This window comes from Poecile atricapillus, chromosome 5 (genome assembly GCF_030490865.1).
Source record: "Poecile atricapillus isolate bPoeAtr1 chromosome 5, bPoeAtr1.hap1, whole genome shotgun sequence".
NCBI lineage: Eukaryota > Metazoa > Chordata > Aves > Passeriformes > Paridae > Poecile > Poecile atricapillus.
The window spans coordinates 10,990,039-11,006,523 of NC_081253.1; the positions used below are offsets into that span (position 1 = coordinate 10,990,039).

Sequence of the window (16,485 nt, forward strand, 5' to 3'; positions counted from 1 at the left end):
TTCATCAGTATGTATGGAAAGATTGAGGCTGGCATCTTGTAGGGGACTGAACCAGCCTCTGAGCAGCCACTGCAGGAATGTCTCTGCACCCCAATTTAGCAAAGTCCCTAAGAATGTGAGTAAGCTAAACTGGTCCAGTAGGGTGTGTAAATATGTGCTTTATTTACATTGAAGTTGCCAGATCCTAAAAGCAGGGCAGAAACATAGTCCCTCCATGTTCTTCTCTCCACAGACTTGAAGAAAAGCTTCCATACCTTTCTGTGAAATGAACTAATCCAAAAAAGATGTTGTGAATGTAAATAAGAGATGAAGAGATTTTTGGCCTATATATGGAATCTAGGAAGCAAGTTTTTGAGGTTTTTTTTTCTAGAGGTACATTTTTCTGAATATACTAGTGTCTTGTACAGTTACTGGAAAGGAAATAAATACACTGGGAAAGGAATAACTCTGCTAGCTCAGGTCTCTAGCGCACAATAGCTGTCACAGCACAGCACCTCCTGCCCTCCTTCCTCATGCATAACTCAGCAAAGGGTGATGTGACTGGCAGGCTCTGCTCGGGGTGCCCTCGCAGCACAAGCACAGAACCAAAATCACCTCACATTCCGTGGGCAGGTTGAGAAGTCTCCTGTGGGCACTGCGGAGGGTTGATGGAAATGGAAACTCCTGCGTCAGCACACCCAAGCTTGGGACACAAGGTGCTGCTTTTGCTTCTGCATCTGCTGACAGTAGCAGAAACCTGAGGAACACAGTACCTTCTAGAAAAAACAGGCATCTCACAGAATCAGTACCTGATTTGGGGGGTGTTTGCTTGTTTGTTTTGTGGGGGTTTTGTTTGTTGAGTTTATTATTTTTTTTCTAGTAAGCTTGTACTTGAGGGATTTTTGTTTCCTTTCAAACATAATATAATATACATACTATACACACTATACAATGTGCATTCTGGTATTACACATTTTTCCCCTAGTAGAACAGAACAATATGGTTGTGGGTCTGTCTGCAGGCATGCAAGTGGTTTGTATGGAGCACTTATTTCATGGAACTGAGGTTGGTAACAGATGGATACGTTCATAATAAAACACCTTAGATAGATCTAATTAACAATGGGTTTAATTAATAAATATGCATGTAACATATTCTCCTCCGATCTTACCTTTCCAGTTTTAAAGCAATGTGTTGGTTTTGCATGAAAACCTGCAACCTCTATTGTGTAAGTACAGTGCAGGGATTAGGGTATGCTTAATCTGTAAATTCATATTGTGGTGTTGAAGTATAAATTGCTGACCTGAGTACAAAAGACGGTTCATAGAAGTCTAAGAAATTTTCACATTATCAGCTGAGGATGCACATAACTACTGATAACAGGACTTGCTAGTGACAGGCAGGTACTTTGGAAGCCAACACTGGGATGTGCAGGTAATTAAATAAATGTATCTAGAAAGCCTCTCTCAGCAGTGCGTGCTGAATAACTGATGTGACAGCACATGATGAGCTAGAATTCTAGAGCACTGTCGATCTGCAGTCAGAACTGTGATGCTTATAATTTACTGGGAGAGATATTAACTCTTTCTTTCTGTGTCTGGATGTGACCACTGAACATTCAGATGTACTGAATAGGCTTAGCTATTGTCACCCCTTCTGTTAATTTCTAGTTGGGCAATGTCACACAAGGTACATGTGATTGCACACATGACTGCTTCTCTGTGATTACCTCCTTCATGGGACTTCTGAAAATGCAGAAATAATACATAAATGTGCATTTATTTATTTATTTATTTATAATTGAGAAAATCTGCCTGCACAGAACTCAGGAAGCAGAGATGTGAAGGACCAGCTGTCCTTGCAAATAGGCTGAAGGAAGGCATGTTTATTTGTATTTTCAGTTCAGGGACAAAGTTGCTTATGCTCTGGTGTCTGTCTGCACAGGTGGCTGGGCAGTCCTGCCCATGGTTTGCATGGCTCATCTTGCACAGCAGCTGAGCAGTTCCCTTCACATGGCACATGAATCTGGGTACCCCCATCCTGCAAATGGGCACTGTGGTTATAGAGGAGGTCCTCAAAGTGGCTGGAAACACTGTTAGAAACGGCATTTCTTCTGGAAATGCATGAGGGAAGAAATACTTGAGAATTTGTAAAGAGGTAGCATGAAAAGCTGGATTGCTCCCTATAAGGATGTAATGGGAGGAATTGCTGACCCTATGACAGCCTAAAAAGCTTTTTGCTTGGTTGCTGAAGTTCATGCCTAGTACATAGTGTCCTGTATTTGGATATAGCCCTACTCCCAGGTTTGTCACGTCTTCATCCAGACTGTCTTCTGCAACCCATGTGTCCTAAACCAGGACACCATGCCATGAAAATTGTTTTATTGCATATGGGTCCAGAGATGTGTACTGCTTTTGACTGACACATGTAGCAGGAGGTATAAAAATAATCCCAGATGTGTTCTCTGGGGCTGGGAAACTGAAATGTCTCCGACAATTGAGAAAATTAATCATAAATTCAGAATGATATCCCAACAGAGTGACCAAAAACATCTGGTGGATACAGTTTGTACCTCATCCAAGTTTGCAGAGGCAGTTAAAGCAGTAAAAAAAAAAAAAGGAAAAAAGAAAAAAGGTTTGGTTTATTGAAGAAGATAAGGAAAGGAAGGGGAGGCACCTAAACCATTGTTCAAGAACCTGGCTTTTGAGAAGCATTATGATCAGCTAAGGAAGACAAAACATCTCTTACAGTGCCATGGTGTTATGCAAATGTTAAGTAGCTCTGTGCCTCACTGATAAATATATGGGTAACCACAGATGCACCCCAGAGAGAGAGATCTTTTTGAAAGTTACTCTGTCAAATGTCCACTAGTTTGATCCTGGGGCAAAATGGATCTAAGGCAGAAGAAGAATATGTGTTCATCTGTGGAGGAGGGGCTTGGGTTGGATATACCAGTGGGAGGACACAGAACACCAGCATCCCACAGGGAGTTTGCACAGAGTAGCCCAAGGCAACAAAGGTGACAAGGGTAGGACATTTTGACCTGAAAAGACAGCTGATCAGTCAAGTGAAGAAACCAAACAGTGCTGGAGAGCTCATGTGAATGTCCCAGGCTCAGAGGTCTGAGCCTAGCCAGGTCCAAGCCACAGGCCATGGCCAGAGATGTGTGTGGGCTCCTGGGAGTCCAGCAAAAGGCCTGGCCTAGTCTGTAGGTCAGCAGACTTTGCAGTACAAATATTTAAGTGCACATTAGCTGCTTTGCTTTGCAATTATACTTTTATTATTGTCAAGATGTTCTGCTTTGCAGGGTCATGAATATTTTCTTTGAGTCACCAGAGGTCATTGGAGTTAGTCAGCCCTCAAGCTAGCTCCTCCCTGTCCTGCCAAAGGCATGTGTGGGACTTGTAAAACATGCTCTGGATTGCCATATTGCTTAATTATCCTCTTAGCTCTAATGAAGTGCACCCTGACTAATGGTGTAGTCATAAACAACATGTTGCTAGAATTTGGGCCATCACCAAATGGATAGTTCTTTATCACTACTCATCAAGGTAGTGCTTCAGAAGGCTGAAGGGCAATGTGCCTAATAGAAGAAAACATTTAGGCACATTACAACATAGCTGGAGGAGAGCAGTGCTCTGACTAGAGCTATGCTTGCAACATGCCTCGAAGTTCTGTGGTGCAGGTGTCTGGCAGGAAGAGCTGGGTGACTCCTGGGAGGCCAAATTCTTCTGTGTTGCACTGCTGCAATCCCAGGTGACCCCGAGTATTTGCAGAGAAGCAGCATCGATTGCTGGAGCAACCAACAATTTTTGTTTTCATTTTCTCCTGTCAAGCACTGTTAAGGTAAACTGGGCTGTATAATGGAAAGTTCTCTGTCTCTGGCTTTAAAATGGAAGGGCTCACACACAAAAAGTGATCTTTTTTCTGAATATCTTTTTTTTATTAAAATTGTCAAAACTTGACTGAAGGTACAAAGACACCATGTTTTAATGAGGATGGGCTAGAGCTGGGATTACAGATCAAAATCCTACTGTGCAGTTGCTTTGCCGATCTCAACGGCTCCTGGTAGTCAGCAGGAAAAATTCCTTGCTCTCCTGTGATGGCTTACAATGTGAGCTCTGTCATCCAGTGACATTCCCTCTCAGGATATGACTGAATGATTCTTTTCAGCAAGGACTTATCCCAGGTCTCACAAAACCACTTCTGAGGCACAAGCTTTTTTTGGCTTCTACCCTGGACTGGACTGCAGTATATGGGAGGTATTTCCCAAGTGGCTTCCAGGGAAATACCTGTGCTCTTCTCTTCTCTCACCAGATCTTAGCCTGTGTTCATGAAGTCTTTATTTCAAGTCAAATTGAATGGAATGCTCAGCTAATGGAGAGATGGGGTTTTTTTGTTGTTGTTTTTTGTTGTTTTGGTTTTTTTTTCCTTTTGAATGAGATAGAAATACCCCTTCCCCAGATATTGTATATAAATGCATTTCCTGGCTGGTTGCATTTCTTGTCATTCTGAATGAGTGGCTTCATGGACCTGAGCTGGGAGTGGGAAAATTCTTCCTCTTTTTAGTGGTTTCCCAACTTTCTCCTGCAAAAAACTGGATTTATCATGTGTCAAGAGGACAATTTCTGTGGCAGCCTAGGGTTTAAAAAGTATATTGGCTGCAGTGAGAAGTTCAAGAAGAGTTCAGATCCAGACCGAACTTTGAAGCTATTTCCTTTGTCGGTAATGGACTGAGGAAAATAAAAATAAAGAAAACCTGGCTCTGTTAAGGGAGCTTTGGATCTTTATCTGAACTTTGTAAGCCTGGCCTTTCCCTATGTAACAGAGCTGTTTTTCTGGTACACGGAATGATGTATTATGTATAGTATGGATATTTATATGTATTTTCACCTCCAGCTAACAATACCTGCTTGAATTTGTTAGGACTATTTTTAAAAAGTGCTGAAGGGAGGAAAATAGGGGAGGGCACTGAATAGTTGGATACATTGCTAAATATTTTAAATCTAAAAGTTCTCTTTAATAAAGCTTTTCTGGTCTTGAATTTTCTTGTGGAGGAAGAGGCCTCTTCATTCTGAAGCAGTCAGAGGTGACTGGGGGACCCCACATGCTCTTGGCCTCCAGTCAATAGTGCCCTCAGCCCTAATGTGTTTTACTCTATCTCAGGACCTGACCCCACTTGTCTGGCATCACAAATCACCATCAGCCTTTCTCCCCTCTTCCCATCTCTCTGGGTTTCACCTGTCAGCTCCCAGTCTTGATCCAGCTTGATTCACTGCAGGGTTACTTAGAAGGTGATTATCTTGATTATCTTGATTATCTTAAGAAGACCAACAGATTCGTGCAGAACTGCTGGACTTTGCTGTAGGGAATTTTTCTTGTTGGCAATGAAAGCTGGGGCTTATACAGCACTAGCCTCTTTAAAAAGAATGTGATGACTTCGTGTGTGGGGCTTATGTCCTGGACCTTCCAGCTGAATGACGATCAGAAGTTATATTTACATGTAAATTAAAGTCTGTTCTCTGTGAACATTCCAGTTGCCACCGCCTCTGAACTTCTCATCTATTTATCATTTGTGTGCACTATGAGCACAGTGGGAGTTAGATACATGTTTACTGTCACAATGCTGCTTTTAAATTGGGCTGCGTAAATTGGCTGGAGATGCTTGCCTTTGTTTTGGGAGTCTCCAGACATGGTGGTTGGTGGCATTCTTGTGTGACATGCATTTTGGTTTTTCAGGCAACAGCATGGGGTTCAGATGAAGACACCAGGAGGTCCTGTCAAAGTAAAGGGAAAACAGAGGTAAGTTTTACTTTGTTGCAATGATGTTATGGGTAAATATATTTGCAACATGTGAATTCCACACAGACAGTGTCTGACACCAGTTCGAGCCTGCAAATTTGCAGCACTTCAGCTGTGCTGCCACATGGGTATAAACACCACCAAGCAAGCCACTTCAAAGGCCCCCCGTCCAAGTTATTACACTTGCTCTGCATGAAATTTAAAGGTGATTTCACTGCTGGAGAGGACACAATTTGTGGCGCATCAGGGAGCAGAGTGGTGGCAAGCCAGGGGTAGCACTCTGCAGAGGGGTGTGAGGCCAGGCAGGTTGGCTTAGCTCAGGTCCTCAGCAATGAGCCACTAGCATTCATCCATGTGGGATTCAGAGTGTGCTTGCAGTTGGAATTCATAGTTGTATAATTCCCCGGAAGGTGAGAATTGAATCCGCTTGCAGACTGCAATCTGTTCAGGCTGAATATCACAGAGCTGCTTTGGAGGCAGGTGCACTCTGTTAAACTGCAGTTTGAAGTAAGAATTGCTTGAACTTGCACATGCTGTCCCAGAAGTTTGGAGTTTGCAGGTATTTCTGATGCAGCCACAGGGCCTTTCCACCCTTCTTCTGAGGAGCTAAAATGAAGGCATCTATCTAAAAGCAGGAAATTTTTTGATTTTTCAAGTGTGATATTTGTGCTCTTCAAAAATCTTCAGTCCTCAACTGAGAGAGTGTCTGTTGTCTTTAAAACAATACTGCAAAGGGCTCTCAGTCCAAACCAGAGGAAATGGACAAAAGATAAGACAGAATAAGCACAATCTTTGCTTAGACACAGACAATCAAGCAGAGAGTGATTGTGTGGCTGCCCCAAAATGCTGGAATCTGCCACATTCCAGTTTGCTGCTTTAAACACAGCATTATCTGATCTTCCATTGACAATATTATTTTTATGTGATAAAGTTCATGTGATTACTGTATGAACTTGTATATACACGAAAACAAAGCTAGCTTGAGTTTTGCCAGATAGGCAACAATTTTCTTCATGTAGCTGTGGAGGACAGGAGTATGGGCATCCTAGGACATCTGTTAGAGTTTCAAGTAGAAACTACATTATGCAGGAAATCAACATGGAAGCAAAATGGGTTAGGATGGGCAAACATGAAACACAGCCAGCAATGAGAAGTAGGACAAAACTGAAAAACTCCAAAATCCAAGACATGAGGAATTTTTGAATTTGTAGTTTGTGCACTTTACATGTGCAAAGAAAGGTTTTCCTCTTTTCTTCTGTTGTAAAGTCTGTGAGATTTAAGTTGTATCCTGTTGTTCATGAAGAATTTGTATTTAAAACCCAGAAATATTTTGTCAACCCCTGGGTAAAGCCATACATATGACTGAACAAATTCTAGGGTAATTTCAATCTGTCTTTGTTACTGTTAGGCCAAAAGTAAGACATGGTCTAAGAATCTTCACTGCTGCCTTCTCACACTTCAAAGGGTTTGGAAAAAAAAATCATGAGCATAATGCTCTGAATAGCTGAGTTTCTGCTGATTATGACACAGAGTTTGAAATCATTTGGTGGGTGCAGTGACTGTGAGTGAAGTTTGGAGGAGCAGTAGTTAAGCAGACTCTTAGGCACTTCTTGACATACAAATAATGGCAAACAAAGGTGTTGACTAAGACTCTGACAAGAAGACAGGAAGCTACAAAGGCAGAAGGATTCTGCAGTAGTTAAGCAAATGCTGATCTCCCAGATCTCTATCTACTCTAACCTGTATGTTCACAGCTGAGTCCCCTTTTACATTCATTGTTAGTTGCACTACAGAAAAATGACTCAGCACCAGCTCAAAATTACTGAGTTCAGTCTAGGCAGCTCATGAAGTGCTCTACTCCAGCTAAGCCCAGATCTGACCCAGGACCACTGCCCTTGGCTGGGTAAATGCAGCAGGTGAGGGCAGCACTATTGTGAACTCTTCTGATTCTGCTGTGCAATGGTGGTACAAGGTGCAGAGCTCTGTCTGCCTCAGCTCTGCTTTGCCAAAACTGGATAAATGGCAGGTTTCTACCCAGCACAGATGATTTGATGATAAATATGTTGTGGATTGTCAGGCACTTAGATATATGGTGATAGAGGCTAGAAATAAGGAGAACCTTTGGATCTCACATTAATTCACAGTATAGTTTGCCTAAGTTATATGACTTACATTGACTATATAAAACTTACATTTTCCTTGCCCATTTAATAATGTATGTATTTTAGGTGAAGCTTTCAAAACAGGTTCATGTATTAAAATGCCTTTTTTATTGTGCCTGTTGAGTATCTAAATAAGATTCTTCCTGCTGCTTAGAAACTCTCTTCCTAAAATGCACACGGCTGTACCCTAAGAAAAATAAGAAGCACAAGAATAAAAGCCACAAAATGCATATCACAGAAGTGCAATTATTATTATATAATATTAGCATTATTATATAATAGCTACTTCCCATTTGAATACCTACTGAAAAATCTGTGTCTCAGATATAAGGTTAGAAGGTACCATTTTTTCTGATACCTCTGGCCATGAATTTCACTTGTTTATTCCTAAATTGAGCTCAGTACCTGTCTTTTTCTGCTGTACCTTTTTGAAAGAGATGGAAAGTTTTGCACTGAAGACCTGAAGCAAATGTGCTCCCTGAGCTTTGGTGGATTATTCTAATGGCAGATCACCTTCCCTGGTAACATACGTTTTATTTTTTATTTGGATCTGGCTTCAGTTTTGAGTGCCTGGGTTTCATTTTGCCCTTCTATGCTAGATTAAAGAGCACTTTAGTTACCAATATTTATATTTTACAGAGAGCACTTACATGCTCTTTTTAATGCAGTACTTTGGCTTTTTGATAAAGTAAAAAGATGAATTCTCCAAGCTTCTTTCTCTAAGTCATTTTTCTACTGCCCTTGAATACTTTTTGTCTGTTTTCTGCATGCTCCAATTTTTCACCTGTATTCCCTTGTCAATCTCTCTAATGCCTGAGTGTGATTAAAACAACCTTCCACCCTCCTCAGTTCATATACATGGCAGTTTTTTAAGCTCGTCTGCCACAGGAGATTGTGCAGAATTGCCTGGTCACTCTGACCACTAAATCCTTTACGCAGTTACTACTCCTGGGATGTAATCTCCTTGCTTATACATAAAGCCCTTTTGTTCCTCTTTCTTTAATACATAATATCTTTTAAACATGTATTTTTTGTAAGGTCCAGCTCACCAACCATCCTGGCACATATCTATCTATCTATCTCCATATCTATATCTCTCATTGACCTCAGTGATAGTGGCAACTTTTGCCACTATTTAATTTTAGGTTAAATGTTTATTAAGAAAAATGTTGATACTGGGCTAGTACCACCCCAGCTAGGGCTCCACCAGAACAAGCAAGTTTATGAGTGATTTCACTTTGAGGATTTTTTTCATCACAGTAATTTATCAGACTTTAATCACTTAATGTATAATTTTCTGAACCTGATTTTAAAATTAACTCTCTGCAATATATCATGTGATACTAAAACAAACACCTCAGAAAAGTCTCTTTCACTGATGTTATTTTTATCAGCTAAAACTTGTGGTTTCCTCAAAGAAGTGTGCATGCTTTGCTTACCATGTCTCTGGAGAGCCACGCTGGCTTCCACAAGTAATCATTCTTGTTTTTGCAGCATTTATAAAGTGTAGCATGATCAATATCTTTAAACTGTCCCCTGGAAAACATCCACATTACTGAGACAATGCAGAGAACAAAGTCAGTGTTATGTTGCCTTTCTTTGTGTCTTCCAAATGAAATCATCCAGAGGTTGTAGTTAAAATGAATGATGGATAGAGCAGAAGGGAAAGAGGTGTATTTAATTTCATTAGGAGTTGCTCAGTTCCTAGTTTGTAATTGGTTTGTCTCTGCATACAGTTGCCATGAACCACATCTAAGGAATTTTGCCTAACATGGAAAATTGTGGCTTTTTAAACATAGGAACTTTGGTCTTTCTTTTGTCTAAGCACCAAATTATTTGTTAATGTTCCAAAAGCAGCACATCATCATTTTAAACGGTGTAAAGAAACCCTTTTTTGAAACGACAGTGAAAAATGGCAGCCCTTACATTCTGCCCTAAGAGCTTTGTATAGCCAGGGGGAAGATTATGCACTAATAACACTTCTGGACCAAGAAAGAAATGAGAGTAATATCTGATAGGCATCCAGCTGGGTTGTCCCACTGCATTGCCAGTATAGCTTCTTCCTTCGTTTTTGTCTGGTGTCCTGTTGCTGTGGATGCACAAGGTTACAGGGAAATGCTAGCCCAAGGCTTCAGCCCAGTGGAATGGGATTTGTGCACAGAAATTGCTGAGCTAAAGGAGGAATGAGCTATTTCAGGCCTTCCAGTGGCTATGTGTCACACAGAGGATGCTTATCTGCTTATCTGGTGGAACTGGGAAACTCCACACCACTTAAGAATAGTAGGAATCGAGGTAGGAGAGGCACCATAGAAATCCCCAGGGAAACAGAAATAACCAGGAGGCCATCAACTACTTTTATCCCCTTTGCCACTATTCCTAGAAACCTGAACCTACATTCTTATTACTTCTGCTAAGCTATCAATGCAGAATCAGTCCCCAAATAAATTTGATTAGACGTCTATTAAAGAACATTTGTCTGGAAAAAATCATTAGCAATTCTCTTTGCTACCTGTTCCACTTAGAGGAGAAGGGTAGTTTGGTTGGGGCCTTGGCTTAAACTGAGTAACAGAATTGCTTGTCCAAAGAAGTGAATACAGATGTCTGAGAGTGCATCAACAGCAGTGCTCAAGAATAAAGTTGGGTCTTGATTATTTTTTAATAAATTGGGATAAAATACAACAGATAAATGTTTGGTGCACTCTAAAATGTCACAGAAAATGTAACTTGGAGTTCTGCTGGCTGATTCTCTGAACTCCAGGTTGTGCTCCAGCAGTCCGTGTTTCCCTACTGAGTGTGACAGACTCTGCAACAGCTATTTTTCTCATACAGTGTATAACTAAATTATATCAGTATGTGATGAAATAGTGTTAACCAGTAATTAAAAAAGAGATCTCTGACAACAGAGCTTGGGTAGTTTATTTAAATTAGAGAGCCATTAAAGTAGTGCCTATATATAGCTATGCTTTCAAAGAAAAAAATGCATCTGTACAATGAGATTAAGGGTTTATAACATTTTAGAACTCTGGTGTTAAGAGATGACAGAATAAACAACTAAGAAGCATCTTGCTTATTTGCAGCAACCTGAAACTTTTTGAATTTTACCTCAAATGGAAGCTGCAGGAGGTCAGCCCCTCTGTTTGCTGAACTGTCCACATGAATGAAGGCAGTAACAGGGCACCACTCTTGCTTCTCAGGTTTGAATTGTGCTCTCAAAGCAACCTGATGTCTCGGTGAGCTAGAAGGAGACTTGGTCCTATCCACAGTCATGGACATGCAGCATTCTTAGTGCAGGAACAGCAATTCTAAATGCTACAAAAAATGAAATAAATGAGAATAGGCTTAAACTGAGGACGTGGTGGGAAGGGTCTTCTGTGCAGTTTGTTCTGACTGTGAGATCCTGTGGCTTGTAATGCTGAGCATTAGAAGTCATGACCTCTTCCTTGAAAACAAGGGTCATTAGAGTAGAGAAAAGTGATGCCTTCTAAATTTATGGCCCTGTCTCAATAAAGGGATGAGTACTGGGTAATTTTGGGGAAAGAACCTCAAAGTGTAACATGCAATTCATAGGAAAATCAGAAATATGCTTAATTCTTTGGCGTTGAGCCACAGGTTTTTATCAGCTGTGCCATATATTTAATAATAATCCTAACTAATATAACTGAGTTATTCTTATTAACCATATAAATATGGAGTCATTCCCCCTTTATTTAAAACCTTAATCTCTTCATCCCTGTAATATCTTCTGGTGATGAGATTTGCAGACTGATCATACACAGATTTAACTGTCTGCTCCATAATGTGAGAGCAGGATCCAAATATTGTCTTGTCTGGACAGAAGTGGGTTCAAACTTGCCAAATTTTCTGCTTATATTACAGCCCATCTGATTTTTGCTTCCTGTGTGCCTAGAGTTTTCCAGCCACATGGAAGAAACTGCATTAAATAGCTCCTATTTTCTGTTGGGGTTTGTGAGATCATTTTACTAACCAGTTGCCTCAGCTATGACTTGTTGCAGAGAGCGCTGTATTGAATGACTTTTCAGAGCAAATCCAGGCTGGTTTAAAGAACACAGAGAGGAGGTAGTTCCTTGCTATTTATTTTGAGAATGGGGTAGTAAGAGGATCTAATTGAATCTCCCTGACTCTGTCTTGAGAAAAATCCTGCAAACTAGAGCACTTAAGTGGTATTATTCCTTTGCTTTTGTTGGAGACTTCATAGACTGATGTGACTGGCCATGGGTACAGCAATATGAAACACGAGGTGCCACTTTGGGCGAGGCAGGTTGGAGATCTGTGGTCTGGTAGTTAGACCTTTGTGTGTGTCCTGTAGCCCAGTGTGTCACCACAGTGAGTTTAGCACCTGCATTGTTTCAATTCCCCCAGCTGAGAGAGCAGGGCAGACAATGTGCATCTGTTTCAGAACATTACATTAAGTGTCTAAATTGCTTTGAGACCAGTGCATGAAATGAGCATATTATCACTGCTCTTCCTCCAGGAGCATGGAGTGCTGCTACCATCATCAGTAAGGCAGGTCTAAGGAAAATGCCTGCTCAGTTAACTCATAGGAAAAACTACAGGTGGACACAGCCCACACCTAGCAGCATTATTTTTACACAGTAAAAATGGAGAAAAAATGTGCAACAGATTCACCACTGCCAGGAGACTGCAGCACATGACCTTCCACAGAAATTTTTTTTGTGTGCTATCTTCTCAGTTAGGAAGGTTTTTATAGAAATTGAAGTTTGTTAATCTGTAATAGAGCTCTGTGCAAATAAAGGGAATTCTCCAAATTAGGATTTAAGATTTTTGCTGGGCTTTAGTTAGAAATACATTGTAGTAGCTAGGCAGGAAAGGGTCCAGCAACATACCTGGTCTTAGCTGTTTTTTGGTCAGAAGCTTTGCTCAGACCTTGCACAAAGCAGAGAATGATGGCAGTGCAGGGGGAGCAGGTGGGTACTCTCTTATTGTGTGAAATTTGAGTACAGAACTGCATTCTAGGTTAGATGGCAAATCAATCGTATTCTGCAAACAACACTGTTGGGAGACAACCTAATACTTTTTTTTAACAGCATTCATTCAAGAATTTTTAGTACTTTGCAGTCAAATATATAGTGGTCCTAAAATGATGTGGGATTGAATAACTGTACTCTACAGAAAGAGGAATTACTTAACCCAGTCATGAAATGCAGACATCTCTAGGGCAGGAAGGAACTGACAGGGCTCCCAGCATTGTGCAGCAATGACAGCAGAGGGCAGAAAGGCTGGCAGGCCCTTTGTCTTGTTAAAGGAAGCAATGAGACCACTATTCTCAACACAGGGTGGGACAGTGCTTCTCAAGGTCTTGTTTGATCGACTGATGCACAGTCACCATGGCTGATCTGCTTCTGAGATAAAAAGAGTTTACCCAGCTATGAATCTCAGCTCTCATTTTTGTGTGTTGGTCATTGGGTATCTGATTCCTGCTGCCCCTCAAGTCTGGCAGCATGTGCTCTGTGGCACTCAGTAGCCTCTTTCCAGGCTGGGCAAGTGCTCCTGGGCTGGTTCTGGAGTGCAGTCTGTGCCATTCAAAAGCAAGGATCACATATCATGTGGCTAACACTGGCAGGTTTCTACATTGAATCCTTTCCATACAGCAAATGACATAAGATAGTGTGTAATTCAGCTAAGCAAGCCCCTTCCTTTCCAGATCATAGGGGGTGTTTTTACACTGCTGAGTGTTGCAAATGAAGTCTTCAGGGAAATGATCAACAGCATGGAGCGCTGTGAGGTGGGAGCATGCTGAATGATTGCTGCTTACAGGAGAGAGAAGTGGTGTCTGCAGCTGTAGGCTCAACTTAGTGGCAAATGATGATCTATTGGAGAGAAGAAAGCAAAGCAGCCTGGGTAACCCAGCTGAGGCTGCTATTTTTTAACAAGTTTCCTTTTCTGTTTATAGTATAACATAATAAACTTTCTTCCCTTGGGGCCCAGTGGGTGCCAGTCATTGTTCATATCCTCTCCCCTGAGGTGGCCTAGGGCCCAGGGTAGGCAGGCTGATGCACGTGGCTCATTGGGACTCTTTGGGTGATCCTTGGGGATCTGCAGCCTCTTGCACCTCCTCTGGGAATTGCACACTAGTCTCTTATCTCCTTTTTCCTGTGTGTATTGTTAGAAAGTTCCTGTCTTATGTGGCCTCCTCTACCCCTGCTACTTAACTCCAGGAGATGCTCACCTAGCCTGATCTGCGCTCCACATGTCTCTGGATATGAGGCTGTGGGAACAAAGAGACCATGTCTCTCTAACAAAATGAAGGTGATTTTCTGAACAAAAAGGCAACTGCAGCCTTGTGCTGCCACCCCAGCACAGCATGGGACAGCAGGACTGCCACACCTTTGGGGACTGCCATGGAGGGAGTTGCTTATTGGTACCAGCAAGTGGTCAAGCAACTAAGACTTGGAACTTGCTATTTCTTACTGGCCTGGCCTGAAAGAGAAACTCCTTCTACCATGGAAAATCCTGAGCACACAGTCCTCTGGGAAGCAGGAAGTAACAGCCTGTTCAAGCATGAGGTTCTCTGACCAGCCTGGTCTATTAAAGAGAAGTTCCTGCTGTTTTCCAGCTGACACTGGTTTGAATTATAGTGCAGACAGACCTGCTGTCCTTCACTGGAGTTGGTGTCTGGGTAATGTTTTTAAAGCTGCGGCATTACTGGGAAAATAGGTCAGAAGTATCATCATGGAAAGAGGGAGAATTTCTCCTCCAATCTAAGCAGAGCACAGAAAGAGGCTCTTGTAGCTATGACAAAATTGACCTGATGGATAACATCCTACCCCAGGACTGTGCAGGGCTACGGTTAGAGAAATAGCCAGAAAACTGGGCTTGCTCACTTAGACTGCTGGTTCCCTACAGCTGTGTGCTGCTTGAGGCAGCAAACCTCAGCCCAAGTCAGAGCTAAGGAAGATGCATTCCTGCTGCAGTACAGGTATATTTTTAATGTAATAAAATCTTCAAAAATCATTTGTCTCTGTCTTGTGTCCCTATAGGAAGAGTGCCAGAACTATGTCCGAGTGCTGATTGTTTATGGCAAGAAGGTTTTTACCTGTGGTACCAATGCCTTTTCACCAGTGTGTTCCAGCCGACAGGTCTGTTTTGCCTCTTTTACAGTGATGGAGAGGGTTGGATACATGCTCTGGGGAAGGACAGTCATGGTCTGTCTTTGGAATTGGAAGGCTATCATGGCTGCACAAAATATGTTTTAAATGTAGCTGACTGAAATTATGTTGGTTTTCTTCTTTTGGCTGCTTTGGGGCAATGAGTATGTCTGCAATTGGAGAACAAAAAGTTCATGTTATGGGCAAGTTTGGTCTGGACAAGGTGCTGCTCCTGCAGACCTCAGGAGGTGTCTATGGAAGATTGAAAACCTGTGCTTGTGCCAGGAGCACCTGATTACACCAAGTGGATTTGGGCCGTATTGGCTGGGGAATCACCCTTTGTACAAAGCAATAGGATCAGTGACACAACTTCTTACATTGGCAAATGATGGCTGTAAAGATCAATTTTCAGTCATCACTAAGATTACATTCTCATAGCTACCTGATTTTTAAAAATCAGGGATTTGCTCATAGATATTAATGGGCAAACCAAATTCCTTATACTGTTAAGAAAGTCAGATGCTCTTTAAATTTTCTTCTCTCTCCTTTTAAACACAGGTAGGAAATCTCAGCAAAATCATTGACAGAATTAATGGAGTGGCTCGGTGCCCGTACGACCCTCGGCACAACTCGACAGCTGTGATTACATCACGAGGAGAACTCTATGCTGCAACTGTGATTGATTTTTCTGGACGGGATCCTGCTATTTACCGCAGCCTTGGAAATGTTCCCCCACTTAGGACAGCACAATACAACTCCAAATGGCTCAATGGTAAAGTCATGTGGGTCACATCTGAGCAAGAGATATATTAAAGTCAGCTTGACAGGCTTGTAAATCTTTTTCTCTCTTTTCATATTGAGATCCAGAGTTATGATGGGGAAGGGCTTCCGGAGCAATAATCAATGCAGCTTAGAAGACATTTAAAAAGAGCCTGGAATTATTTCAGAAAAGTTGATTTAGAATATAGAAAGCGGGTCTTACAGGCTACTTAACATATATATGGGCCTCTGTCTTGTGAGATGACCAAATACATCATTTTAACAAGAAAACCACTCAAAGATTTGAAGATCAAAACAACTTAAAGCATCATATTGTTGACCCAGTTCTGCAGAGTAATAGGCATTCTTTGCTTCCACTGACTCAGCTGAAGATGCCTGGTTTCAGTGCAAGATGACTCCAAAAATGAGAAATTTCACAGCACATTATGTTCCATGTGAGTCCATGCTGATTTGGATTTGTAGTTATTAAAAGCAGCTCTTACCCCAGTGGTAATACCCTGCATTGAGCAAGCTATAGAATTTCAACCAGTAATCCCTGCATGGAGTCCACACCTTCCAGCTGGAGCAAAGCACTTCTAGTCTGAGCAGATTGTAGTGATGGAGACCCCAATATTCCCCCTATCTCTTTTTACCCA

The 16,485-nt window shown here is 41.6% G+C and overlaps 1 protein-coding gene across 1 annotated transcript in view; it reads left to right on the forward strand.

Annotated features, from left to right (window-relative positions):
- The window catches only part of SEMA5B (semaphorin 5B), a 266,477-nt gene that overhangs the window by 181,355 nt on the left and 68,637 nt on the right, over positions 1 to 16,485 (forward strand). The window contains exons 7-9 of the mRNA XM_058840177.1: positions 5,719 to 5,781; positions 14,963 to 15,061; positions 15,629 to 15,842. Coding sequence (XP_058696160.1) covers positions 5,719 to 5,781; positions 14,963 to 15,061; positions 15,629 to 15,842 — 376 coding nt within the window. The remainder of the gene's footprint in view (positions 1 to 5,718; positions 5,782 to 14,962; positions 15,062 to 15,628; positions 15,843 to 16,485) is intronic.